At 42.1% G+C, this 26,748-nt stretch overlaps 1 protein-coding gene across 10 annotated transcripts in view; it reads right to left on the minus strand.

Moving 5' to 3' along the window:
* BPTF (bromodomain PHD finger transcription factor) overlaps positions 1-26,748 on the minus strand; it is a 158,799-nt gene that overhangs the window by 25,272 nt on the left and 106,779 nt on the right. For 6 of the 10 annotated variants that reach the window (XM_030827051.1, XM_030827052.1, XM_030827053.1 and 3 more), the window contains 7 exons: positions 26,594-26,745; positions 24,043-24,151; positions 16,244-16,461; positions 12,544-12,766; positions 10,588-11,504; positions 9,111-9,193; positions 8,613-8,838 (listed from right to left, as the gene is read on the minus strand). In XM_030827051.1, coding sequence (XP_030682911.1) covers positions 8,613-8,838; positions 9,111-9,193; positions 10,588-11,504; positions 12,544-12,766; positions 16,244-16,461; positions 24,043-24,151; positions 26,594-26,745 — 1,928 coding nt within the window. The remainder of the gene's footprint in view (positions 1-8,612; positions 8,839-9,110; positions 9,194-10,587; positions 11,505-12,543; positions 12,767-16,243; positions 16,462-24,042; positions 24,152-26,593; positions 26,746-26,748) is intronic. The other 4 variants (XM_030827056.1, XM_030827057.1, XM_030827055.1 and 1 more) reach the window with 1 other exon arrangement.

Here is a 26,748-nt window from a genome sequence, read left to right on the forward strand (position 1 = left end):
AGCCTCCCAAGTAGCTGGGATTACAGGCATGCACCACCACACCCAGATAATTTTTTTGTATTTTTAGAAGAAACAGGGTTTCACCATGTTGGCCAGGCTGGTCTCAAACTCCTAACCTCAGGTGACCTGCCCGCCTCGGCCTCCCAAACTGCTGGGATTACAGGCGTGAGCCACCGCACCTGGCCTCTTTTTTTTTTTTTTTTTTTTGAGACAGAGTTTTGCTCTCATTGCCCAGGCTGGAGTGCAGTGGCACAATCTCAGCTCACTCCAACCTTTGCCTCCCGGGTTCAAGTGATTCTCCTGCCTCAGCCTCCCAACTAGCTAGGATTACAGGCACCCACCACCACGCCCAGCTAATTTTTTCTATTTCTAGTAGAGACAGAGTTTCATTATGTTGGCCAGGCTGGTGTCGAATTCCTGACCTCAGGCAATCCGCCCACCTTAGACTTCCAAAGTCCTGGGATTACAGGCGTGAGCCACACTCCCTGGCCCCTTTTCATATTTTTTAAAAAAAGTTTAATGAGCAGTGAGGACAACCAGAGGTCACTTTCATCGCCATCTTGGTTTTGGCCGGCTTCTTTACTGTATTCTGTTTTTTCTTTTTCTTTTTTTTTTTTTTTTTTTTTGAGACGGAGTCTCGCTCTGTCGCCCAGGCTGGAGTGCAGTGGCACGATCTCGGCTCACTGCAAGCTCCGCCTCCCGGGTTCACGCCATTCTCCTGCCTCAGCCTCTCCAAGTAGCTGGGACTACAGGCGCCCGCCACCACGCCCGGCTAATTTTTTGTATTTTTAGTAGAGACGGGGTTTCACCGTGGTCTCGATCTCCTGACCTCGTGATCCACCCGCCTCGGCCTCCCAAAGTGCTGGGATTACAAGCGTGAGCCACCGCGCCCGGCCTGTTTTTTTCTTTTTTAGAGTGGGTCTCACTCTGTCACCCAGGTTAGAGTGCAGTGGCACAATCTCGACTTCACCTCCCAGGCTCAAGTGATCCTCCCACCTCAGCTTCCCAAGTACCTAGGACCACAGGCACATGCCACCAAGCTCAGCTAATTTTTGTATTTTTGGTAGAGACGGGGTTTCACCATGTTGGCCAGGCTGGTCTCGAACTCCTGACCTCAAGTGACCCACCTCGGCCTTCCAAAGTGCTGGGATTACAGGCGTGAGCCTCTGTGTCTGGCCAACATACCACTTTCTCAATATGCATTTGCCATACTTTTTAAGCACACCTCTTCTGTGATCTAGTAGTACAATTTACTCTTGGAAATGATCAAAGCAAACCTTATTACCCTAGGAACAAACCCATTGTGATTGGCATCCACAAACAAACTTGGTGTAAAGAAATCATAGCTATGACCAAGAGTATTTCTTATTTGGAGACAGTGTCTCACTTTGTCACCCTGCCTGGACTGCAGTGACATAAACCACGGCTTGCTGTAGCCTTGACCTGCCAGGCTCAAGTGATCATCCCACCTCAATACCTTTAAGTAGCTACAGGTGCTCACTACCATGCCCAGCTAATTTTTTTGAGGAGATGGAGTCTTGCTGTGTTGTCCAGGTAACTTAACTCCTAAGCTCAAGTGATCTGCCTGCCTTGGCCTCCCTAAGTGCTGGGATGACAGGTATGAGCTACTTACACCCGGCCATAAGAATATTTCTTAAAATCTGACTTAAAAAATTTTTTTAAAAATTCTTTTAGAGACAGGGTTTCACCATGTAGGCTAGGCTGGTCTTGAATTCCTACCCTCAGGTGATCCGCCCACCTTGGCCTCCCGAAGTGCTTGGATTACAGGTGTGAGCCACTTTGGCCAAAATCTGACACATTTATAAATTTCTACAATAATTTAAAGTACCAAAAATATTCCCAAAACATTTCATCATGATTTACAGTCTCTCGGGAAAATAAATTAGCCCACGTTTCCTTTAAAGAGCTTTTTTTTTGTTTATTTTTTGAGACAGAGTCTCGCTCTATCTCCCAGGCTGGAGTACAGTGGTGTGATCTCAGCTCACTGCAGGCTCCGCCTCCTGGGTTCATGCCATTCTCCTGCCTCAGCCTCCCAAGTAGCTGGGGCTACATGCGCCTGCCACCACACCCGGCTAATTTTTTTCTATTTTTAGTAGAGATGGGGTTTCACCATGTTAGCCAGGATGGTTTTGATCTCGTGACCTCATGATCTGCCCGCCTCGGCCTCCCAAAGTGCTGTGATTACAGGCGTAAGCCACTGCGCCTGACCAGTTTTTTTAAAAGTAGAGCTGAATTAATTTTATTTTTCCTTCTTTAAAAAAAATTAGTTCAGGACAGTGGCTCACACCTGTAATCCCAGCACTCTGGGAGGCTGAAGCTGGAAGATCGCTTGAGTCCAGGAGCTCAAGACCAGCCTGGCCAACGTGGCGAAACCCCATCTCTACTAAAAATACAAAAATCAGCCAGGTGTGGTGGCACATGCCCATAGTGCCAGCTACTTGGAAGGCTGAGGTGGGAGGCTCCCTTAAGCCTGGGAGGTCAAGACTTCAGTGAGCTATGATGACACCACTGTGCTCCAACGTAGGTGACAAAGTGAGACCCTGTCTTTACAGGCGGGCATCACAACACCCAGCGAATTCTTCTTTGTAGAAACAGGGTTTTGCCATGTTGCCCAGGCTGGTCTCAAAATCCTGGCCTCAACTGATCCACTCGCCTCAGCCTTCTAGAGTGCTTGGATTACAGGCCATGAGCCACACCTCTCCTGGCCTATAAATGGTAATTTAAGTGAATCTCTGAAGCTATAGTTGTTTGTTTCGAGATGGAGTCTCATTCTGTTGTGCAGTGGCATCATCTCGGCTCACTGCAACCTCTGCCTTCAGGGTTCAAGTGATTCTCCTCCCTCAGCCTCCCAAGTAGCTGGGATTACATGCGCCTGCCACCATGTCTGGCTAATTTTTGCATTTTTGGTAGAGACAAGATTTTGCCCTGTTAGCCAGGCTGGTCTCGAACCCCCGAGCTCAAGTGGTCCTCCAAGCAGGCCGAGGCGGGTGGACCACAAGGTCAGGAGATTGAGACCATCCTGGCTAACATGGTGAAACCCCGTCTCTACTAAAAATACAAAAAATTAGCCAGGCGTGGCAGCATGCGCCTGTAGTCCCAGCTACTCGGAAGGCTGAGGCAGGAGAATGGCGTGAACCCGAGAGGCGAGCTTGCAGTAAGCCGAGATCGCGCCACTGCACTCCAGCCTGGGTGACAGAGCGAGACTCTATCTCAAAAAAAAAAAAAGAACAATTTGACAAAAACTTTATTGATATACTCAAAGACGTAATAAAGGTATAAGCTTTATTAAAAAACACATTATTTTATCAAAAAGACTAGCACAGGGGGAAGGAGGAGGAATAAGAAGGTGGCACACAGGATTGTCAGGGCAGTGTAACTATTATGAATGATACTGTCATGATGAATCCGTTATATTAGGGATTTGCCAAGCCCACAGAACACAGAATGAAGCTTAATGTAAACTATGGACATTCGTTAATAATAATAATCACTATTGGCTCATTAATTCTAACAAATGTGCCATGCTAACATTAATAGGGGAAATTGTGTGTGGGTGGGGGAGGAATAATATGGGAACTGTACATTCTGCATGTAATACTGCTCTAAAAAATAAAGCCTATTGGCTGGGCGTGGTGGCTCACGCCTGTAATCCCAGCACTTTGGGAGGCCGAGGAGGGAGGATCACTTGAGGTCAGGAGTTCAAGACCAGCTTGGCTAACATGGTGAAACCCCATCTCTACTAAAAATAGAAAAAAAGCTGGGCGTGGTAGCAGGTGTCTGTAATCCCAGATACTCAGGAGGCTGAGGCAGGAGAATTGCTTGAACCCAGCAGGCAGAGGTTGCAGTGAACAGAGATGGCCCTACATGCTCCAGCCTGAACAACAGAGCAAGACTCCATTTAAAAAAAAAAAAAAAAATTAAGCCTATTAAAAAAAAGAGGCAGAAATAAGAACAGGCAGATATAAGGAAGCAATCACATATCTTATAAAAAGAAAATTAAAATTTATTTTTAAAATATGCTAGTACATATACATATTTGAAACTTTAGCAGAGACAGGGATTCACCATGTTGGACATGCTGGTCTCGAACTCAAAGCAAATTACCTTAGCAAAAATTTTTTTTTTTTTTTTTTTTTTTTTTTTTTTTTGAGACAGAGTCTCACTCTGTCACCCAGGCTGGAGTGCAGTGGCACGATCTCAGGTCACTGCAACCTCCGCCTTCTGGGTTCAAGCGATTCTCCTGCCTGAGCCTCCTGAGTAGGTGGAACTACAGCTGTGCGCCACCATGCCCAGCTAATTTTTGTATTTTTGTAGAGATGGGGTTTTACCATGTCAGCCAGGCTGGTCTCGAACTCCTGGCCTCATGTGATTTACCTGCCTTGGCCTCCCAAGGTGCTGGGATTACAGGCATGAACCACTGCACCTGGCACCTCCTTTCTCAAAGTATAATTTTTCTTCCTCGTTAGATTGTTTCTGTATAAAACGTGTTTGTATATGAATACATACATTAAAGTAATATATACAAGATATATTCTAAAGTTGTTTAAAAATGATTGTCTTTGGGGGTTAGATTTACAGATTATTTTTATTTGTTGGCTTTGAAGGGCAACTGACCAACTTATTTATATATAAAGGATATAAACTACAACTATTTTCCCACTCTGTGTAGAATGTGGAACGGAAACAGTGTGTGGCACACCTTAAATGATGCTAAACTTCTACAGTGTGTAAACTGGCTTGTTCAAAAGGTCAAAGTGCTTCTGTTGAGAAACACTGATGACCAATCTCCTCTTTGTGGTCCTGTGATACTGTGAAATATATATTTGATCTTCCTCCCTATTTCCCAGCATACAATTCCTAAAACCCTCAAAATCTGCAAAATAAGATTTTTTTTTATGCTAATGATTGACTGATGGCTGGAGGCTCCTAGAGAGCCTCAGGATTGGGGCTGATTCTCAGGGCTTTCAGTGCCACCTCCCAACCTCTGAGAAAAAGAGAGAGAGAGAGGCTGAAGGTTAAGCTGACCACCAACAGCCAAAGATGTAATCATTAATGACTATGTAATGAAGCTTCCATAAAAACCCCAATTGAGGCCGGGCACAGTGGCTCAGGCCTGTAATCCTAGCACTTTGGGAGACTGAGGCGGGTGGATTACTTGAGGCCAGGAGTTCGAGACCAGCCTGATCAACGTGGTGAAACACCGTGTCTACTAAAATACAAAAAATTAGCCAGGCGTGGTGGCACATGCCTGTAATCTCAGCAACTTGGGAGGCTGAGGAAGGAGAATCACTTGAACCTGGGAGGCAGGTTCAATGTTTATCTTGTAACTGGCTACGTTACTGAATTTTTTTTTTTTTTTTTTTTTGAGACCTAGTCTCACTCTGTCACCCAGGCTGGAGTGCAGTGGCATGATCTTAGTTCATTGCAACCTCTGCCTCTAAGGTTCAAGCGATTCTCCTGCCTCAACCTCCCAAGAGGCTGGGACTACAGGCACCCGCCACCATGCCTGGCTAATTTTTTTGTATTTTTAGTAGAGATGGCGTTTCACCATGTTGATCAGGATGGTCTCGAACTCCTGACCTCAAATGATCCGCTCGCCTCAGCCTCCCAAAGTGCTGGGATTACAGGTGTGGGTCACCGTGCCCAGCCTTGAATTATAAATTGTAATAATTATTTTCTTGGGGTTTTGATGTAATAATCATATCACACATAAAAACAATGTTTTCTTTCCTCAATCTTTTGTCTTTTGTTTCTTTTTCTTGGCTTAACACATTTGCCAGAACTTCCAGAAATGCTAAATAATAATGTTGATTGTTGGCATCACTGGGGTTTCTGGTTTCTGACTTTAACTGGAAGATCTCTAATGTTTCACAATTAGGTAGTATTATTAGTCTGGTTAATATTTTCTTACTATTTCTCACCTTCTTTTTTTGGCGGTGGGGGCGGGGGGGACAGTCTCACTCTGTCGCCCAGGTTGGAGGGCAATGGCATGATTTCGGATCACTGCAGCCTTCGCCTGAGCTCAAGTGATCTGCCCGCCTCGGCCTCCCCAAAGTGCTGGGATTACAGGCATGAGCCACCGTGCCTGGTCTATTTCTCACCTTCTTAAAATGTTTAAGACATGTTATGAAATGTTTTATTTTTTTGAGACAGTCTCGTTCTGTTGCCCAGGTTGGAGTGCAGTGGATCTTGGCTTACTGCAACCTCCACCTTCCTGGTTCAAGCAATTCTCCCCGCCTCAGACTTCTAACTAGCTGGGATTACTGGCACTTGCCACCACGACCAGCTAATTTATTTTATTTTATTTTATTTATTTATTTATTTATTTTTTTTTTGAGACGGAGTCTCGCTCTGTCGCCCAGGCTGGAGTGCAGTGGCGCGATCTCGGCTCACTGCGAGCTCTGCCTCCCGGGTTCACGCCATTCTCCTGCCTCAGCCTCCCGAGTAGCTGGGACTACAGGCGCCTGCCGCCATGCCCGGCTAATTTTTTGTATTTTTTTTTTTTAGTAGAGACGGGGTTTCACCATGGTCTCGATCTCCTGACCTCGTGATCCACCCGCCTCGGCCTCCCAAAGTGCTGGGATTACAAGCGTGAGCCACCGCGCCCGGCCTGTTTTTTGGTTTTTTTTTTTGAGACGGAGTCTTGCTCTGTCACCCAGGCTGGAGTGCAGTGGCGCGATCTTGGCTCACTGCAAGCTCCGCCTCCTGGGTTCACGCCATTCTCCTGCCTCAGCCTCTCCAAGGAGCTGGGACTACAGGCGCCCGCCACCACGCCCGGCTAATTTTTTGTATTTTTAGTAGAGACGGGGTTTCACCGTGTTAGCCAGGATGGTCTTGATCTCCTGACCTCGTGATCCGCCCGCCTCGGCCTCCCAAAGTGCTGGGATTACAAGCGTGAGCCACCGCGCCTGGCCAACAATTTTTGTTTTTAGTAGAGACAGAGTTTCACCATGTTAGCCAGGCTGGTCTTGAACTGACCTCAGGTGATCCACCTGCCTCAGCCACCCAAAGTGCTGGGATTACAGGCGTAAGACACCGTGCCCGGCCTTGAAATGCTTGAGATGACCTACTTCTCTTTTAAAAAGCTGTGTAATTATGTGTAAATTATACATATATATGTGTATAAATGTGTATATATGTCTGTATATATATGTATGTATGTATATATATATATGTGTGTGTATATATGTATAAATAGATGTCTACTTTTTTTTTTTGAGACAGAGTCTCACTCTGTTGTCCAGGCTAGAGTGCAGTGGTGTGAGCTCACTGCAACCTCTGCCTCCCAGGTTCAAACGATTCTCCTGCCTCAGCATCCCAAGTAGCTGGGATTACAGGTGCCTGCCACCACGCCCAGCTAATTTTTGTATTTTTAGTAGAGACAGGGTTTCACCATGTTGGTCTGGCTGGTCTCGAACTCCTGACCTCGTGATCTGCCCGCCTCGGCTTCCCAAAGTGCTGGGATTACAGATGTGAGCCACCGTGCCCGGCCCTACTTTTTTTTTTTTTTTTGAGACAGAGTCTCACTCTGTTCCCCAGGCTGGAGTGCAGTGGTGTGATCAAGGCTCACTGCAAACTTCGCCTTCCGAGTTCAAGTGATCATCCTGCCTTAGCCTCCCAAGTAGCTGGGACTATAGGCGTACGCCACCATGCTTGGCTAACTTTGTGTATTTTGTAGAGATAGGGTTTTGCCATGTTGCCTAGGCTGATCTTGAACTCCTGGGCTCAAACAATCAAACAATCTGCCTACCTTGGCTTCCCAAAGTGTTGGGATTACAGGCATGAACCACCACAGCCAGCCTACTTTCATTTTTTAATAAATTCCTCTAGAAAGCAGGTTAGCAATACCTACAGAATCATTTACAAGTCAAGGAAGAAATTTTTTTCTTTCTTTTTTTTTTTTTGTTTATGAGACAGGGTTTTGCTCTGTTGTCCGGGCTGCAGTGCAGTGGTGCCATCAGGGCTGACTGTAGCTTCAACCTGCCAGGCTCAAGTGATCCTCCTGCCTCAGCCTCTCGAGTACCTGGGACCACAGCTGTGTGCCACCACATCTGGCTAACTTTTTCATTTTGTGTAGGGATGAGGTCTCACCATGTTGGCCAGGCTGGTTTTGAACTTCTGGGCTCAAGTGATCTGCCTGTCTTGGCCTCCCCAACTGCTGGGAGTATAGGAGTGAGCCACCTCATCCTGGTGCAATTTGTCTTATTTAATGGACTCACGTTATTTTTCATTCTCTCAACGTTACTTCACTGTCTCTGTACCTTTCTCATGAAGCTCTGCTCCTAATTACTTTTGGCCAGACTATGTCATAGACATGTGAAGCTCTTTTCAGAGTTTTTCAACAATTCAATCAACAAGCTCACCTCTCAGAGTTGCTAGTCTGGAGAATACAATATAACTACACATTTAGTTATAAAAGCTCTGACTTGTTTTGTAAGACACACGCGCTGCACTGCTTTTTACTCTATGTACACAAATGTAAATTCTAGAAAACATACTGAAATTTTAAGCTTTATTAAAAAGGCAAGGGAAAAAAGCAGAACCTTAGATGCTAAACACTGGACACAGAAGAAAAGGACATGCCCTCTTACCTGCACTTCAATTTGCAGATCCTTGTCCAGGAGTGCTCTCTTCTTCAGGATCTCGGCTCTGAGCTGCTCTTTGTGCTTGAAGAGCAGAGCTGACAGCTTAGTGGCATTCTGCTTGCTACGTTTCTGCTCCACACTCTCTTCACGCTTCCGTTTTTTTGCTGCCTGTTTTTCTTCTTTATCTATCTTATCCAAAATATACTTCATCACCTGGTTACAGACAATCATTCTAGAGAAAAATACACAACCTATGTAATGCTGGGCGTTTCATTTTGAAAGGCTTAAGACATGATTCTTCTATGCCTCTACAGATGAGACAAAAACTTTCTGTGACTGGAAAACGTCAAGAGTGGTTCAAACCAGTTATGAGCAACTATTAGTGCCAAGTGTTCTCATTTAATGAACTTCAATCAAGATAAATAAGTATAAACTCAGAACTCTGTGCGTGTGCACGATAAAGAGAAGAGAAGGACAAACAACAAGACCCTGCATATCCCCTACCTTTGATTCTCTTCTCTTTCAGCTGGAGTCATGCTCTTTTTCTGTTTTAAATGTTCTATTACAGCATTATGCTTCATCACCACCTTCAGGACAGAATAAATCCAAAAGCGCATATTTTATAATCACCACAGGTTAGTACACAGGTAACAGTAGAAATCTGAGCACATATGTGTTTTTTTAAAGAAACTGTAAGAATTTTATATCGTAACATAAATAAAATTAGCAGCTACTAGATGGCCTGGGTGCTTACCACCTGCTGGGTACTGTGCTAGGCTAAGCACTTGACGTTACCTCGTTTATTCCTTATAACAACACTGAACCACAGCAATAATTTTATAAACAAGATACTGAGACATAAAGAAATTAACCACCTTGTTTGAGAAACAATAAGTAATACAGCTGAAATTTTAACCTGGCTATCCTTCTCCAAAGGCCGTATTTTTAACATGCTTTCTTCCCAGGAATGAATTTTAAAGAGCTGTCCCTCGTCTCCCCTATACAAAGATTAGGGGATAGACAGACAGTGTAGTAATTCTCAGTTTATAGATACACAGTAAAGCTGGGTAATAATACGTTTAAATATAATATATATGACCATCATATTCATAAGAATACTACATCTTTAAAATAACTTCTCTGTTTAAAAAGTGCTTCTACATTTATGACCTCACTTAATCATTGCAGTAATCTCATGTGGCTGGAAAGAGAAGGGTTTTAAGAGGCTATAGCTAAGGAGGGATAAATGAGTTTCATGGACTGTGAATGGGAGACCTAGGAACTGAATGAAGATCTCACAACTTGGTAACACTTAAAATCCACATTCAAACTCCTGCCTAGTGCTGAGCGAAGCAAGCTATAGGTAGATGAAAAGATGGTTTCTGCCAGTAATGTTATCGGATGTTATATGTATGACTTCACTTTAGTAGACTAATTCTAACTCATCTAAATTGCTTTATTTCACTAATGTGCCATTGCAAGCTGTTGCTGGATGATGCCATTTTTTATTTAAGCTATGAAATAATATGTTTTTAAAAACTTTTTTACAAAGGTGTGGCTAGAAATGCAAATGAGTTTAATCTGTCTATAATTTGCATAGTCTACATGCAAACTAAGGAATGACAACTTTGAATAACTTTAAAGGAATTGCTATAATGTCTGAAGTGGCTTTAAAACTTAGTTAAACCCTCAAGTTTTGTATTAATGATTAAAGCTCATAACTCCATTCTTCCCATCTTAGTCCTCCCAAAATACAGGTCATTCCTAATAAGCACTGACTATATATTATATGTATCTAACGAAGTGTTCCACACCACAGTAGTCATTCAGTATTTTTTTTGGTCAATTCAGTGTTTCTTCTAAATTTAAACATTAATGACTTTGTCTCATTTAGGAAACCTAACACAACCAAACACTAAGTCTACTGCACAGCACAATAATTCAAGCTACTGAACATGCTGCTTTTACTTAATAACTTTACCTGTTTCTGAATGATTTCACTTTGATTAGAAGCTTGGAGGGTGTGTTCACGCTTAATTTCTATCTGTTGCTGTTTCTTCTTTTGCTGCTGATCCCTGAGTTGCTGAACCCTTTGCAACTGCTCTTGCACACTGGCTGCCTGCACTGTAACCACATTCTGAATCTGGTGAGTCTGCACAGCACTGCTTTGCTGAATTTGGATAGGTAACTGGAGTTTGATTTGCTGGGGCACACCACTTTGCTGAGCCTGTATCTGAGCCACAACCTGTGACTGGATCTGAGAGAGAACCTGGACTTGTTGTTGCAGCTGAGGCACAGCAATGACTTGGGGCTGTGGCTGCTGTATTTGTAGCTGAGGACGGGATGGGGATGAAACAGTAACTTGATTTAAAGTTTGTCCTGATGAAAGAGTTTGAGTTGAAGACTGTACCTGGGGTTGTGATTGTGGCTGGCCTTGGGAAGGTATCTGAAGAGATGTATGTGGTTGAATTGGAATCGGTTGTGAGGTTGTAGTCTGAACCTGGGATTGTTGTCCAGGAGACAGTTGGGATGGAGTTGATGGACGTATTCGAGTCTGTGATGGACTTTGGACACGAACAGGAGACTGTCCTTGGACATTACTTTGAGGCTGAGACTGTGCTGCAACTTGGGGCTTGGATGACTGTGCGTGGGTGGGTTGTGCTTCAGAAGGGACATGGGATGAAACAGTTGTTTGGGTCTGAACTTCAGGCTGAGTCTGAACTTCAGGCTGAGCTGGGGACTGGGGCTGGGTTTGGGGCTGGGGCTGAGCTGAAGGCTGAGCAGTCTGTGGCTGGGCTTCTGCCGGACCCACACTTGATGACTGAGCTGATGGCAGGGTTTTGTCTTGATGTACCTGTGTCTGGGGTGACAGTTTACTCTGCCTTTGTTCACCTGTACCTGTGAAAAGGAAAGATGAACCATTTCTATTACTCTGGAACATAAGACCGTGGTTAAAGAAGAATCTGAAGGAAATTTTCTAAAGTTGAGAATTCTGGCCAGGCGCGGTGGCTCACACCTGTGCAATTTGGGAGGCTGAGGTGGGAGGATCGCTTGAGCAACATAGTGAGACCCCGTCTCTACACAAAAACAAAAAAAATAAAAACAAATTATCTGAGCATGGTGGAGCATGCCTACAGTCCAAGCTACCCGGGAGGCTGAGGTGGGAGGATTGCTTGAGTCCAGGAGGTCAAGGCTGCAGTAAGCAGTAATGGTGCTACTTCACTTCAGCCTGGGTGACAGAGCAAGACCCTGTCTCAAAAAAATAAATAAAGTAAATAAAGTTGAGAATTTTGTATTTTGGTACAGAAGGTGTATGCCTTTGAAATGCTCCATTTGGACATGCTTAGGGCAGGACGCTCTGAAATTGGGAAGCCTGGGCCCTGCTTCTTGGCTGTCCCCTGTACACTCTCCTAACTCTAGAGGGCTGGTTTCCAAAGTAAGCTGCAGCCTCTGGAAATCAGCCGGGTCATCTGGCCCAGGCTAACTGTCAAGCCTCACTTTTCTCCCACGATGCGGTGGTAGTTAGTTACAATGACTTGCAGCAGAAGGTCAACAAAGTGGTTCTGGACCCACTCTCAATCTCAGGTCATGAACTGGATTTACCCACCCTCCCTGAGATCACCTCCATGACTCAATCAGCACCTACAAGGCTTAGCAAGGAGTAAGTGTGGGCATAGTTACCAAGATAACCATTATTTTTGCCCCCTTTGTTTCTCTCTCTTTTTTAACAGGAGGGAGAGGGTGGTGGTAACAGGGAGTCTGTAAGAATAGGGTACAAAAGCTTCCAGACGTTGTGAGGCTGACTAAGTCAACTGTTCAGCTCACTGGCTTGAGGCATATCCTTCCAAAGGTAAATACTGGTTCTCCTGTTGGCCTCTGTTAGCCCAGCAACGTGTAGTAGTAACATCCGACATTTCTGATAAACCCACAGCTCTACCTGCTGCTGTCGTGGAAACAGTGGTGGTGGTGGTGCTGGCTGTGGTGGCTGTTGTTGCCAATGGGGTAAAGAGGAATCGCTGAACAGTACCATTTGGCATTGCAGCTTGCATTAGCTGCTGGCCTGGGCCTGGGAGTACAGTCACCCCTTGAGGTATCAACTGCAACTGTCCAGTAGTTTGACCTTGTCCTTGAATTACTACTGTCAAACCTTGATTGCCACCCTGTGGAAAAAACACAACATGTAAACAGTGTTCAAAGCATCAATCTGTATGTATATCATTTTTAATAAATCATTTTTATGTGTAATGATCTTTTAATATAATGAAAATGCATATTTGAATGTCACCAGCAGGAATTTAGATAAGCTAAAGTAAGAATATTTATGTTGCTTAGTAGGAAAAACATCAACAATCCAGAGTTCCAGTTCAAGCTCCCCCAATGGTCAGCCAGTTATCTGTCCACAAGCAACATTGTTCCTCCAGATCCAAGTTTCCCAATCTATAAAATAAAGGTATTGAATAACTAAGGTCCCCACAAAATTCTGACTTTAAATAATCTTATATTCATATTTTACAATTTCAAAAGCATCTTCATAGATACTGCCTCATTTGATTCTCACAATGGACTTGTGACTTTATGGGATAGGCAGAGAAAATATTCTTCTGATTCCCAACTAAGAAACTCAGGTTAGAAAGGTCAAGTACCCTGCCCAACTTAAAGGTGAGAAAAAAAGAAGGAACCGAGATCTCCTGAATTTTGTCTTTCAATACGTGCCAAATTACCTATGGGGTGTGTGTGTGCTAAAGTGTAAAAAACTTGGGGTTTTAGAAATGTAATGCAAACACCAAGTAAGGAGGATCACTAAGGTCTGAGCAGTTACCAAAATGGGGTCCAGAAATTTAAAATTCTCTAGGCGCTGTCTCTTCTGTCCAGAACTTTAATTAAACTAGAAACCTTGAATACCAGGAACATGCGGGAGAACTGGAAAGCAAAAGTAAAAACCATCCCCTAAACTCCCAGTGACCAAAACTGATGGCACAAAGTCCATGTACTAAGTAAGCTCCGTATACATGTGAGTCCCTCAAAACTTATTTACTCTTGCTTTTCTAAAATAATTTTTTATGCACAAAATACACAAAACACCAAGTATAATTTAAAAATTATAAGGTAAACATCTATAAAACCGCGACTGTGGTCACCACTGCCAGTGTCCTAGAAGCCCCCACATGACTCACCTGGATCTCAATTCCCTCCCTCTCCCCTAGAGGTAAGCACTATCCTCATTTTGATGATAACACTGTGTTTCATTACTACTTCGGTATGTATCTTAGGGCCACTGAGGTTCACAAACTCAGGAGCAATATTCACAAAGAATACAATGGGAATGGTGCCCCCTCCAGGCAGGCAATGCAGCAACCCTGTATCCCTACACAAAATAGCTTAGTTTTGCCTATTTCTGAATCTTATACAAATGAAATTATAACATGTATTTTTTTTTTGGCAGCTACTTGCTTCTTTAGCTTACCACTATATATTTGTGAGAATCATTTGCATAGTTCTGTGTTGTTGAAGTCTATTCATTTTTATTGCTGTAGGAATATACTACAATTTACTTATCTAGCTGATTTTGATAGACACCTGAGTTGTTCTTAGTTTTTGATTCTTATGAACAATACTGCTATGAATATTTATGCCATGTATTCTGGTGCTCACATGAACAATAACTTCTCTAGGGATATACCTAGAAGGTATACTGGGACCTTGAGCATACACAGCTTTGACTTTACCAGACAATGTCCAGGAGGTTTCCAAAATGGCTGAACCGACTGATAGGCTCACCAGCTGTGCATGAGAATTCTTTCTGCTCTATGTCTTTGCTAACTCTTGGTTTTGTTGGACATTTAAATTTGTACCAATCTCTTAAGCATATGGTTTTAATATGTACTTCTCTCATTATTAATAAAGTTCGGCAGTTTTTTGGAATTTGGGACATTTAGATTTCTTCTTTCCTCATAATGTTGGTTTGTCCTTTTTTTTTCTTTTTTCTTTTTTTTGAGATGGAGTCTGTTGCCTAGGCTGGAGTGCAGTGGTGTATCTTGGCTCACTGCAACCTCCGCTTCCTGGGTTCAAGCAATTCTCCTGCCTCAGCCTCCCAAGCAGCTGGGATTACAGGCGTACACCACCACGCCCGACTAATTTTTGTATTTTTAGTAGAAACGGGGTTTCCCCATGTTGGCCAGGCTGGTCTGAAACTCCTGACCTCAAGTGAACCACCTGCCTTGGCCTCCCAAAACCTTGGCCTCCCAAAGTGCTGGGATTACAGGTGTGAGCCACTGCACCTGGCCTGTTTGTCTTTTTTCCTCCTGATCTATCTGAATTTTTTTCTTTCTTGATTTGTAGTAATTCTTTATTCTGGATATATAATAGTCCTTGGTTGGTTCTTTTCTCATTTTCTTCACTCTCTCTGTAGTGCGTTTGATGAACAGAGGTTCTTATCCTTATTTTTACAGTAGTTGAATTTATAAATCTTTTCATTTATAGTTAGCATTTTCTGTCTGTTTAGGAAAGCTATAAAGATATTCTTCTATCTTCTAAAGGTATTATAGTTTTACCTGTCACAGTTAGGACTTTCATCCTCCTGGAATTGAGTTTATGTACAGTGAGGTAATAACGGTCCAATTTCACAGTCTCTCATGTATATTCAATTGTCCTGGCACCATTTACTGAAAAGTCATCTCTTCCTTAATGATCTGCAATGTCACCTTTGTCATATAACAAGTGTCCACATACATGGGGTTCATGTTCTGCACTCTCTACTGTTCTGTTGGTCTATCTGCCTCTCCTTATGTCTGTACCTCACTATATTAATTAGTGAAGTATTACATACTAAGTTTTTTGGGTTTTTTTGAGATGAAGTCTTGCTTTGTCACCCATGCTGGAGTGCAGTGGTGCAATCTCAGCTCACTACAATCTCCACCTCCCAGGTTCAAGCAATTCTCCTTCCTTCAGCCTCCTGAGTAGCTGGGATTACAAGCGCATGCCACCACGCCCAGCTAATTTGTTTATACTTTTAGTAGAGACGGAGTTTCACCATGTTGGTCAGGCTAGTCTCGAACTCCTGACCTCAAGCAATCCACCCACCCTGGCCTCCCAAAGTGCTGGGATTACAGGCGCAAGCCACCATGCCCAGCCTATACTAAGTTTTGATATCAGGTTATCATATAGGGCAAATAATCCTGTTCTTCAAAGGTATAGATATTCTTAATACTTTGTACCTCCATATAAACCTTTAGTATCAGCTTGTGAAGTTTCACTAAAAACAAAACCTCTTGGGATTTTGATGGGAGCTGCATTCAATTTATTAATCAATATTAGAAGACTTGCTAACAATATCGAGTCTTGCAAGGAAGCAGCTTAATGTACTCAAATTTTATTTGTCTCACGGAGATTAGCCAACTAACAAAATTTTGGTGGTTAAAAGGGTTATCTGTCTCACTGTTATAGCTCACTGTCTAAGGATTACTCTAGTAGTTGGGGTTTATTATATCCTGTCTAAGAGGTATTTCTGACTCCAGGAAGTAACCATTTCTTCAAGTCAGCACATTTAAAAACATATCAAAATAAGTTCATGTCTTTAAACTTACGGCAAGAATAAATAAGATCACCTCTAAATTGAAAATAAAGCTCATGTTACTTACGTGGCCCTGTGTTAACTGAGTGAGTTGAGCCATGGTGAGCTTCACTTGTCCTTGTTGAGGGCGAGGGGGTTGTGAGGCTGAAGACTGTATATTTGAAGTGGATGTTGCTGAAGTTAAGCTTTTCTGCCCAGGTGTTGAGGAAACTGTGTTAGGGGTGGAGATTGCAGTGGAGACAGGCTGTCCCCTGATGATTTGAGTCATCACTTGCTGAGGAGCACCTACACAAACAGCAAAACATTATGAATGCTTATACACCCTTGGCATTATTTTGAATTGAAATAATTCAACACCTCAGATGAACGTATTCTTTTCCATCTTCAAAAAAACACTGGGATATTCAGAGCCTAAGGATACATTCAGACATATACCCACATCCAAAGGTCCTGCCTAGTTGGCAGTGAGTCTGTTTTCACTGCCAACCGTTATCCAGTCTCTGCTGTCTGTAGAATAATGGAAAAAACCAATTAAAATTCTTCCTATAAATCTAAAACAAAAATGATAATAGGGAAGACAAAAGAGAATATGTAAAATATGCCATTTATAAGGCTGCCTTTTCTTAGTAATATAATATTAAAAATAAGATGCTAATTTAATAAAAAATTCATATGAATTTTAAACAAAATATAAAGAATCTGGAATATTCTGGGCCAATTGCATTTATAATAAGCTTCTCTTACAGCTATTTGACAGACAGCTTGGGAGAACCATGAAGGCAAGGACCACTATATCCTCAATACTAGGGCAGAGTGCTCAAATAATGCTTTCTTTTTTTTTTTTTTTTTTGAGACGGAGTCTCGCTCTGTCGCCCAGGCTGGAGTGCGGTGGCGTGATCTCGGCTCACTGCAACCTCTGCCTCCTGGGTTCAAGCGATTCTCCTGCCCCAGCCTCCCGAGTAGCTGGGACTACAGGCATGTCCCACCACACCCGTCTAATTTTTTGTATTTGTTTTAATAGAGACGGGGTTTCACTGTATTAGGATGGTCTTGATCTCCTGACCTCGTGATCCGACTGCCTTGACCTCCCAAAGTGCTGGGATTACAGGCGTGAGCAACCGCACCTGACCCAAATAATGCTTTCATAGTAATTGTTCAATAAATGTCTACTGAATGAATGAAGTTGAACTGGAATGGCTCTACAGTTTTCCATAAACCTCTTTTTAGTTTAACTTGCTGAAACTAGAATAGGCAAGTGGAATTTTCCCCCATGTAGAACAGTTGCTAAGAATAATTTTCTGGTAGCTAATTTGACGTTTACAGACTCATTACTAACTACTGAATAACATCAAATTTCTCAAGCTTTTAATATTTACTTGCTGCCTTTTTTCCATCTGTGAATACACATATATTTCTTTGTGTTTCTCTTAATGGCTGAATGATACTTCATATTACTGCACATGTATAAAATGAAAACTTATTTTGACATTCAGAATACTTCCCCTACACCTTTTTGTTGTTGTTGTTATTGTTAAACTAACGCCATGGTAAAATCCCTGCTTATACATTTTTGGGTGCTTATGATTATTTCTTTAAAGTAACCCTCCAAAAAATAATACCGGGTTCATAGTAGGAAGATAGTACTAAGTTGAAGTTTTGAAAGGTTATTCCAATTCACACTACTGCCACCTCTGTGTGCCTATTTCACTGAACCCTGCCAACCCTTGATATCACCAGTAAAGTAAAATATTCAGGCAACTGCAAATAGTATCATGTATCACAGTGCTGAATTTCCTCAATTACTACAAGTTGGCATTAAAAACTGTTTTAAGTTCTTCATTTGTGAAATCTCTCTCCACACTCTGCCCATTTCTTTTCCTACTTATTTAATACATATTTTTAAAGACTATTTTTCCACTTTGCCATCTACATTTTGATTTCTAAACTTGCAATTTTAAAAAATGCGGCCAGACTAGTCCTTTTAAAACTTTTGGCTTTAATTATTGCTTGTAAAGTTCTCTTGTATTCTCTCATTAGATATATCCTCCCAAGAATGTTCTTAGTCCTGGTATACGTTGTAACACAGAAGTCTATTTTCCCCCCAAACTATAAACCAATTATTCTAGTATCATCTACTGATGCAAAACGACACCACTGTCATGCAGCCAATTCTCACATATAATGCCTCTGTTAACTATTTGTGTTGCTTCCTTTGGTATCATGCTAATTTTGGTGGCTCTATAATATGCTTTAACAACTGGTAGTATAAGTTTTCCATTATTACTCTTTCTTCTAAATTTTCCTTGGTTACTCTCATTCATTTATTCAAGACGAACTGAAAGACAGCATAACATAGTGTGGCCAAGGTCTTTAATTTGAGAACTCCTATATCCCAGCGCTATGTCATTGCATTGCAGTTTGAGAAACAATACATGAAAAGTTATCACTTCCAGAGATCACCTGGTACAGATACATTGCCATCATAAGCAGAGACAGATAAAAGGATTGGTACTGATTCATTTTTATAAGCCACCCAGATGATCTCCAATAGGTATATATCAATTTATTTTTAGATCAAAATGGAAATTCAAAAATTTAATAATTTCTGACCATACTCCAAGGGTCTGTAAAGTCTCGCTCTGTTGCCCAGGCTGAGGGGCAGTCTCAGCTCACTGCAACCTCTGCCTCCTGGGTTCAAGCGATTCTCCTGCCTCAGCCTCCCAAATAGCTGGGATTACAGGCTGCGCCACCATGCCTGGCTATTTTTTGTATTTTAATAGAGATGGGGTTTTGCCATGTTGGCCAGGCTGGTCTCAAACTCCTGACCACAGGTGATCCGCCCGCCTTGGCCTCCCTAAGGGCTGGGATTACAGGCGTGAGCCACTGTACCCGGCCGGATCTCATCTTAGGAAAAGCTAGTGTGGCGTAGGAAGAGGGATAAGTTCCAGTGTGATCTGTGCACACCTGAAGACACAACCCACACCCACCCACCCTCCACCTCTCTGACCACAACTCCTTTGACTCCCACTTCTTGTCCTCCTTGGGTCCCCCTGAGACCCACTGGCTACCCATCCCTTCAATGTCACCAGGTCCACTCCTGCCTCAGGGCCCTTGCATTTTTTCTTTTTCATAAAAGACTTTTTCCTCAGATATCTGCACAGCTCCACAGCTCTCTCATTTCCTTCAGGTCTTTATCCAAATTTCATCTTGTTAGTGAGTCCTTCTAAGGCCATCCTTCCTAAAATTTCAACCCTCCCTGCAAATCATTCTCAGATCCCAACTCTAAACATTATCGTTCCTCCCCTCAGTCTTTCTAAGTACTTTTCTTTTTTTTTTTGACGGAGTCCGATTCTCCTGCCTCAGCCTCCCAAGTAGCTGGGATTACGGGCACCCACCATGATGCCCAGCTAATTTTTTGTATTTTTTGTAGAGATGGGGTTTCACCATGTTGGCCAGGCTGGTCTTGAACTCCTGACCTCAGGTGATCCACCTGCCTCAGCCTCCCAAAGTGCTGGGATATTAGGCGTGAGCCATCGCGCCTGGCCAGTACTTTTCATTATTTAACATGATATATGTGTAAAATTCATATATTATTATACACAATATATATTTAAATATATGTATAATTAATTTACCTCATTATCTACCTTTTCCACTAGACTATAAGTTTCATGAGGGCATTATTTTGTCTGATTAGTTTATAACCATGGCCACTTGGGCCTGGAACAGCATCTGGCACATAGGTATTGAATAATTGTTGAATGAATAAATGAATATCTGGACTTGGGAATCAGATAAATCTGGTTTGAATCCCAGATTAATAGCTTGGGAAATTATTCAACATTCTGAATTTCAATTTTCTCATTGGTAAAATGGGGATAGTATTAGTACCTATTTTATATGAAGATTAAATGAATGCTTATGTACAAAACACATACAGCCTGGCACAGAGCAAATGATGAATATATGACAGTTGCTATTTTAGAGTATTACTACTAAGAATTAGTTCGCTTAAGGCAGACTTTCATTTAAGTACATTAAATGAGTGCTGCACAGCCAGGCGGCAGGGTTGAGTAGTTCATCATACAAACCCTATCCTCACAGGGGATTCAAGACTCCAGGGAAGAAAAGTGGCAAAACCCTGGAGATGAGAGTGGTTTGGAAACTACACATTCACTTATGCATGTCAGACAAACACATACTTGCAGCTACATAGGGCTTTATGCAACAAAGTTTGTGTGTATCCATAGTAATACCAGCATTTACACAGCTATCAGTTTTCTAAGTATATAGAAAACATTCATCACCTATAAATTTCACTTTCTCCTTTATGTTAGTTCTCTTTCCTAGTAGCTACCTGTCTCACATAATAGATACTAAATCTTATCAATTGTTCCTGCAGCATTAACTGAAATAATCCATCTTCCTTTCTTTTCTCAGGTAAATGCTACTTAGGAAAGATGATTGCCTTAAAACAAAACAAAACAACAACAAAAAAACCTGCTATATTTCATATTAGAATTGGTGCTAAATTAGTAAAATGGGAAAGATTTTATCTGTCTTTCCCCTTATGCCCTGGAACCATGTTTTATAATAAGAAAATTATTTCCTACCCATTTCCAAGAACTTTACCTGTAAAACCACGAAGTCTGCAATTCCTTGCTATAGGTAACATTATGGCAACTTTTCAAATTTCTTCTGTTGCTATGTCATTGAGACATTCAATTTATAAGCACAATATTTAATTATGTCTTGCTATTCAAATAGATTTACGTCCTAAGTATGGATAGTAAGACTTCTGAAAGTCTTACTACAAGGATACCTATACAAAATTCTTTTTTTCATTTTTGAGACAGTTTCACTCTGTCACCCAGTCTGGAGTGCAGTGGCGCAATCTTGGCTCACTGCAACCTCTGCCTCTAGGGTTCCAGCAATTCTCCCTGCCTCAACCTTGAGTAGCTGGGATTACACCTGCCACCATTCGCAGTTAATTTTTGCATTTTTAGTAGAGACAGGGTTTCACCATGTTGGGCAGGCTGGTCTTGAATTCCTGACCTCAGGTGATCTACAATTCCTTTTGAGTTAAAAAAGCTCACTTTATTTTTATTGTACTTTTTCATTCCTAATTCTGTGAACAGGCATATTCTTCCCTTTTCCCTAGATTAGACTTGCAAAATAATGGTCTAATTTTTTTGGTCTTTTCTGTTTTGTAATTATTATTACTTTGCTTTCATTTCCTCCCTCATTTTCTTTCCTTTTTTCTTTTTTTGAGACAGGGTTTCACTCTGTCACCCAGGCTGGAGGTGCAGTGGCAAGATTGTGGCTCACTGCAGCCTTGACCTCTTGGGCCCATGTGATCCTCCTGCCTTAGCCTCCCAAGTGGCTGAAACCACAGGCATGTGCCACCACGCATGGCTAATTTTTTAGAAATTTTTTGTAGAGATGGGGGTCTCACTATATTGCCCAGGATATCTAGAACTAATAGGTTCAAGTGATCTGACTGCCTTGGTCTCCCAAAGTGCTGGGATAAGAGGTGTGAGCCACTGCATCAGGTCTTGTTTTCTTTCGAAACTTGTTTTATATATGTTTCTAACTTCTGATTAAGAATAGAGATATTTTTGGTTTGTTTTATTCACTGATTTATTTCAACTGCCTAGAGTAGGTGTTCAAATATGTATTGAATAAACTGAATCACCTCTAAGTTTAACTGCGGCATCAAGGCTTAAGGTTGCTATTTGAGAATTGTTTTGTAATTACATATTTGATGTATCTTTAACTTAAAAGTTACTTAGAATGTACTTACATACTTTTTTTTTTTTTTTTTGAGACGGAGTTTCGCTCTTGTTGCTCAGGCTGGAGTGCAATGGCGCCATCTCGGCTCACCACAACCTCTGCCTCCTGGGTTCAAGCGATACTCCTGCCTCAGCCTCCCGAGTGGCTGGCACTGCAGGCGCGCACCACCACACCCAGCTAATTTTTGTATTTTTAGTACAGGCGTGGTTTCACCATGTTGGTTAGGATGGTTTTAATCTCTTGACCTCGTGATCCACCCGCTGGCCTCCCAATGTGCTGGGATTACAGGCATGAGCCACCGCACCCATCTGTACTTACATACTTCTAAGCAAGTTAAGGTTATTAGTATATCTAGTATCTTTTTCTTTTTTTTTTTTTTTTTTGAGACAGAGTTTCACTCTTGTTGCCCAGGCTGCAGTGCAGTGGTGCAATCTCGGCTCACTGCAACCCCCACCTCCCAAGGTTGCAGTGATTCTCCTGCCTCAGCCTCCCGCGTAGCTGGAATTACGAGTGCTCACCATCACACCCAGCTGATTTTTGTATTTTTAGTAGAAAAGGGATTTCACCATGTTGGCCAGGCTGGTCTCAGAACTCCTGACCTCGGGTGATCTGTCCATCTTGGCCTCCCAAAGTGCTAGGATTACAGGCATGAGCCACAGGGCCTGGTCATGTCTTTTTTTTCCTAACACATCTTGTTACAGTATAACATAGTATTTTAATATTAATTTCTAGCTTTACTATAAAGAATGTGGCCTATACACATTTTATTTTTTGGAATTTATCAAGGTTTTATCTATGACTCAAGAACCACTTTTCCACCAAAAAGCCTATGAATATTATTTTTCTTTTTTCTTTTTTTTGAGATGGAGTTTCACTCTTCTTGCCCACGCTGGAGTGCAATGGCAGGGTCTCGGCTCACTGCAACCTCCGCCTCCTGGGTTCAAGCAATTCTCCTGCCTCAGCCTCCCGAGTAGCTGGGATTACAGGTGCCCACCACCATGCCTGGCTAATTTTTGTATTTTTAGTAGAGATGGGGTTTCGCCATGTTGGCCAGGCTGGTCTCAAACTCCTGACTTCAGGTGATCCACCCATCTCAGCCTCCCAGAGTGCTGGGATTACAGGCATGAGCAACTGCGCCCAGCCGATCTTTACCTTTAAGCCAATAAAAAATGACTTTTTCATAAATTTTTTCTTTTTATTAAACATTGAATTTTATTCTGTCCAGTATCAGTAGGGCCATCCTTGTCTTTTCTTTCTTTTTATGGCCTTTATTTTGTGTGCCTGTGTCCATCTTTAATTTTTTATCTTTTGTAGCTTTTGCAGTAATTTGATTTTAGCTAAATTTCTCATAAATGTATAGGGTTTAAAAAAAAAATCTTTAACGTCTTCAACTTTTTTTTCTTTTCTGAGACAGGGTCTCACTCTGTCGCCCAGGCTGGAGTGTAGTGGCATGATCTTGGCTCATTGCAACCTCTGCCTTCTGGGTTCAAGCGATTCTTCCACCTCAGCCTCCCAAGTAGGTGGGATTACAGGTGCATGAGGCACCATGCCCGGCTAATTTTTTTATATTTTTAGTAGAGATGGCATTTCGCCATGTTGGCCAGGCTGGTCTTGAACTCCTGGGCTCAAGTGATACTTCTGTCTCGGCCTTCCAAAGTGCTGGGATTACAAGGGAGAGTCACCTAGCCTAGCCAGTCTTCAATTTTTAAAATGGTAGTTTTAACGTATTCACATTAAGAGTAATAAATGAACATCTGGCACTGCATTTGTAATTTTGTTTTATATGTTTCTTTGCTGTCTCCTTGATTTTCTGTCTTTTGCTATACAGTTTTCTTTACTTAATTATATATTTTATTAGTGGTTTCTGTTACATTTTTAATAAGCATACTTCAACCTATTTTACTGTCAAGGTCAAAATGAAATGAATAGAGCTCACAACGCATTAGAAATTTAGTATGCTTTGAAGTATTAATTCAAATTGTATTTCTTGTATGTAGTGCCAAATGCAGAGAATTACATATTTCCTAGACTGGCTGTTGAGATGTAAAATGATAATGCTGGATGGATAAATACCTGGCTGTACCATCACAGGTGTTCGAATAATTGCCTTTCCTAGTGTTGACTGTTGGAGTGGTGTTCTAATCACGGTCATACCAGGGCGAATCTGAGGCCCTGTGATTACCTATAAATGACACAAAGAACAATGAATTAAAATGCTTTAAAAAGACTAAAGTATAATCGACTTAGAACGCAAGATCTTTAAACATTCTATATTAATAAAAATGTTTACAGAAATGACAGGGGCTCTTGAACATTACATTTTAAATTGTATTAAACATCAGAATAAAGATGGAATTTTGAGGAAAGAAAACTAAATTCAAATGCTATCATACAAAATTCCCCACCACTGATACTAAAATAGCCTATGGAATAAAAGGAAGGAACACATGCCAGTGAGGCTCTGCTCTGTAACTAGTGCTCACAGGAAAATGTGGAGTCCCACTCTCTGTAAGCTCCAGACCATACCTGTAACCCACAGAATATAACAGGAAGATCAGAAACCAAATGTTCTTTCATAGTTTTTAAAAAATTATTTATTTATTTATTTTAAAGACAGGGTCTCACTCTGTTGCCCAAGATGGAATGCAGTGATGCAATCACAGCTCATCGTAGCCTGGCTCTCACTCTTGGGCTTAAGCAATCCTCCTGCCTCAGCCTCCCAAGAGGCTAGGACTATGGGTGAATGGCACCATGTCCAGCTAATCATTCATTCATTCATTCATTCATTCATTGACTTATTTAGACAGAGTCTTGCTTATTTATTTATTTAGAGACAGAGTCTCGCTCTTTCATCCAGGCTGGAGTACAGTGGCACGATCTTGGCTCACTACAACCTCCGCCTCCCGGGTTCAAGCAATTCTCCTGCCTCAGCTTCCCAAGTAGCTGGGACTACAGGTGTGTGCCACCACACCCAGCTAATTTTTGTATTTTTAGTAGAGACAGGGTTTCACCATATTGACCAGGATGGTCTCGATCTCTTGACCTCGTGATCTGCCCCCACTGGCTTCCCAAAGTGCTGAGATTACAGGCATGAGCCACCGCATCTGGCCCAGCTAATCTTTACACTTCTTTTTTTTTTTTTTTTTTTTTTTTTTTTGAGACAGAGTCTCACTCTGTCACTTAGACTGCAGTGCAGTGGCACCATCTCAGCTCACTGTGGCCTCTGCCTTGTGGGTTCAAGCAATTCTCATCCCTTACCCTCCCAAGTAGCTGGGAATAGCTGGGACTACAGGCACATGCCACCATGCCCAGCTAATTTTTTGTATTCATAGTAGATATGGGGTTTTGCCATTTTGTTTAGGTTGTTCTCGAACTCCTGGCCTCAAGTGATCCTCTTGCCTCAGCCTCCCAAAGTGCTGGCATTACAGGCGTGAGCTACTGCCCCTGGTCCCTTTGTAGTTTTAAAAGGGAAACTAGAAATTATTTTATTTTCAGTTTTATAGTTAGGTTCAGAACATTTTCAAAAATTTAAAACTTTAAACCTTTTTCCATAATGCTAGTCTACAAAACTTTAAGCCTTTTCCATACTAGTAACAAAGAAATTACATATCTAGGCCAGGTGCAGTGACTCAGGCCTGTAATCCCAGCACTTCGGGAGGCCGAGGCAGGTGGATCACCCAAGGTCAGCAGTTTGAGACCAGCCTGACCAACATGGTAAAACCCGTTTCTACTAAAAATACAAAAATTAGCCAGGCGTGGTGGTGGGTGCCTATAATCCCAGCTACTTGACAGGCTGAGGCAGGAGAATCGCTTGAACCCAGGAGGCGGAGGTTGCAGTGAGCAGAGATCATGCCATTGCATTCCAGCCTGGGCAACAAGATTGAAACTCTGTCTCAAAAAAAGAAATGATGTATCTAATATGTGTACATATCAGCTGATAACAAACTAGTTAACAGTACTGTAGATTACTTTTTAATTTTTTTTTTTTTTTTTGAGACAAGGTCTGGCTCTATTGCCCAGGCTAGAGTGTGGTGGCATAATCTCAGCTCACTGCAACCTTCCCCTCCCAGGCTCAAGCCATCCTCCCACCTCAGCCTCCTGAGGTGCTGGGACTACAGGTGAGCACCACCACGCCTGGCTAATTTCTGTATTTTTTGTAGAGACGGGGTTTTGCCATGTTGCCCAGGCTGGCCCTGTACTCCTGAGCTCAAGTGATCTGCCCGCCTTGGCCTCCCAAAGCGTTTGGATTACAGGCGTGAGCTGCCGCGCCTGGCCCAGCATTTTAAATTCGATTTCTTAGTGAGCCTGCACAGCACACTTCCTTGGGTGGTCTAGTGCTGTCCACTGTTTTACATAAAGAAATTTTCTTTATAAAATCCTAGAAAGCAATTATTATTCTTCATAAACCATACTAATGTGTCATTAACTAAATGTTAAACATTAATACTTCATGTATCATTTTCACTTATCAGAAATATAACAGATTTTTTTCCAAATCAGTACTCTGTCACAGATTCAGTATTAGGCAAAGGAAACTGAGTTGGATTAATCTTGGAAGAAGTCATTCTAAAAATAATGTGATGTGCTCGACACATCAAACCAAATAAGTCTGTAAGATTCTTACTTGTGAATTGCTTGTGGTTCCTCCAGAGCCTGAGGTATTGGGCCTAATTGTGACTGTTGCTGTCCTGGGCTGGAATGAAGTAAAGGTTTGCTGACTGGTACCTGTACTTGATGGAATGATACCCAGGACTTTCTGCTGTACTTGAACAACGCCTT

This window comes from Nomascus leucogenys, chromosome 14, assembly GCF_006542625.1.
Source record: "Nomascus leucogenys isolate Asia chromosome 14, Asia_NLE_v1, whole genome shotgun sequence".
In the NCBI taxonomy this organism is placed as follows: domain Eukaryota; kingdom Metazoa; phylum Chordata; class Mammalia; order Primates; family Hylobatidae; genus Nomascus; species Nomascus leucogenys.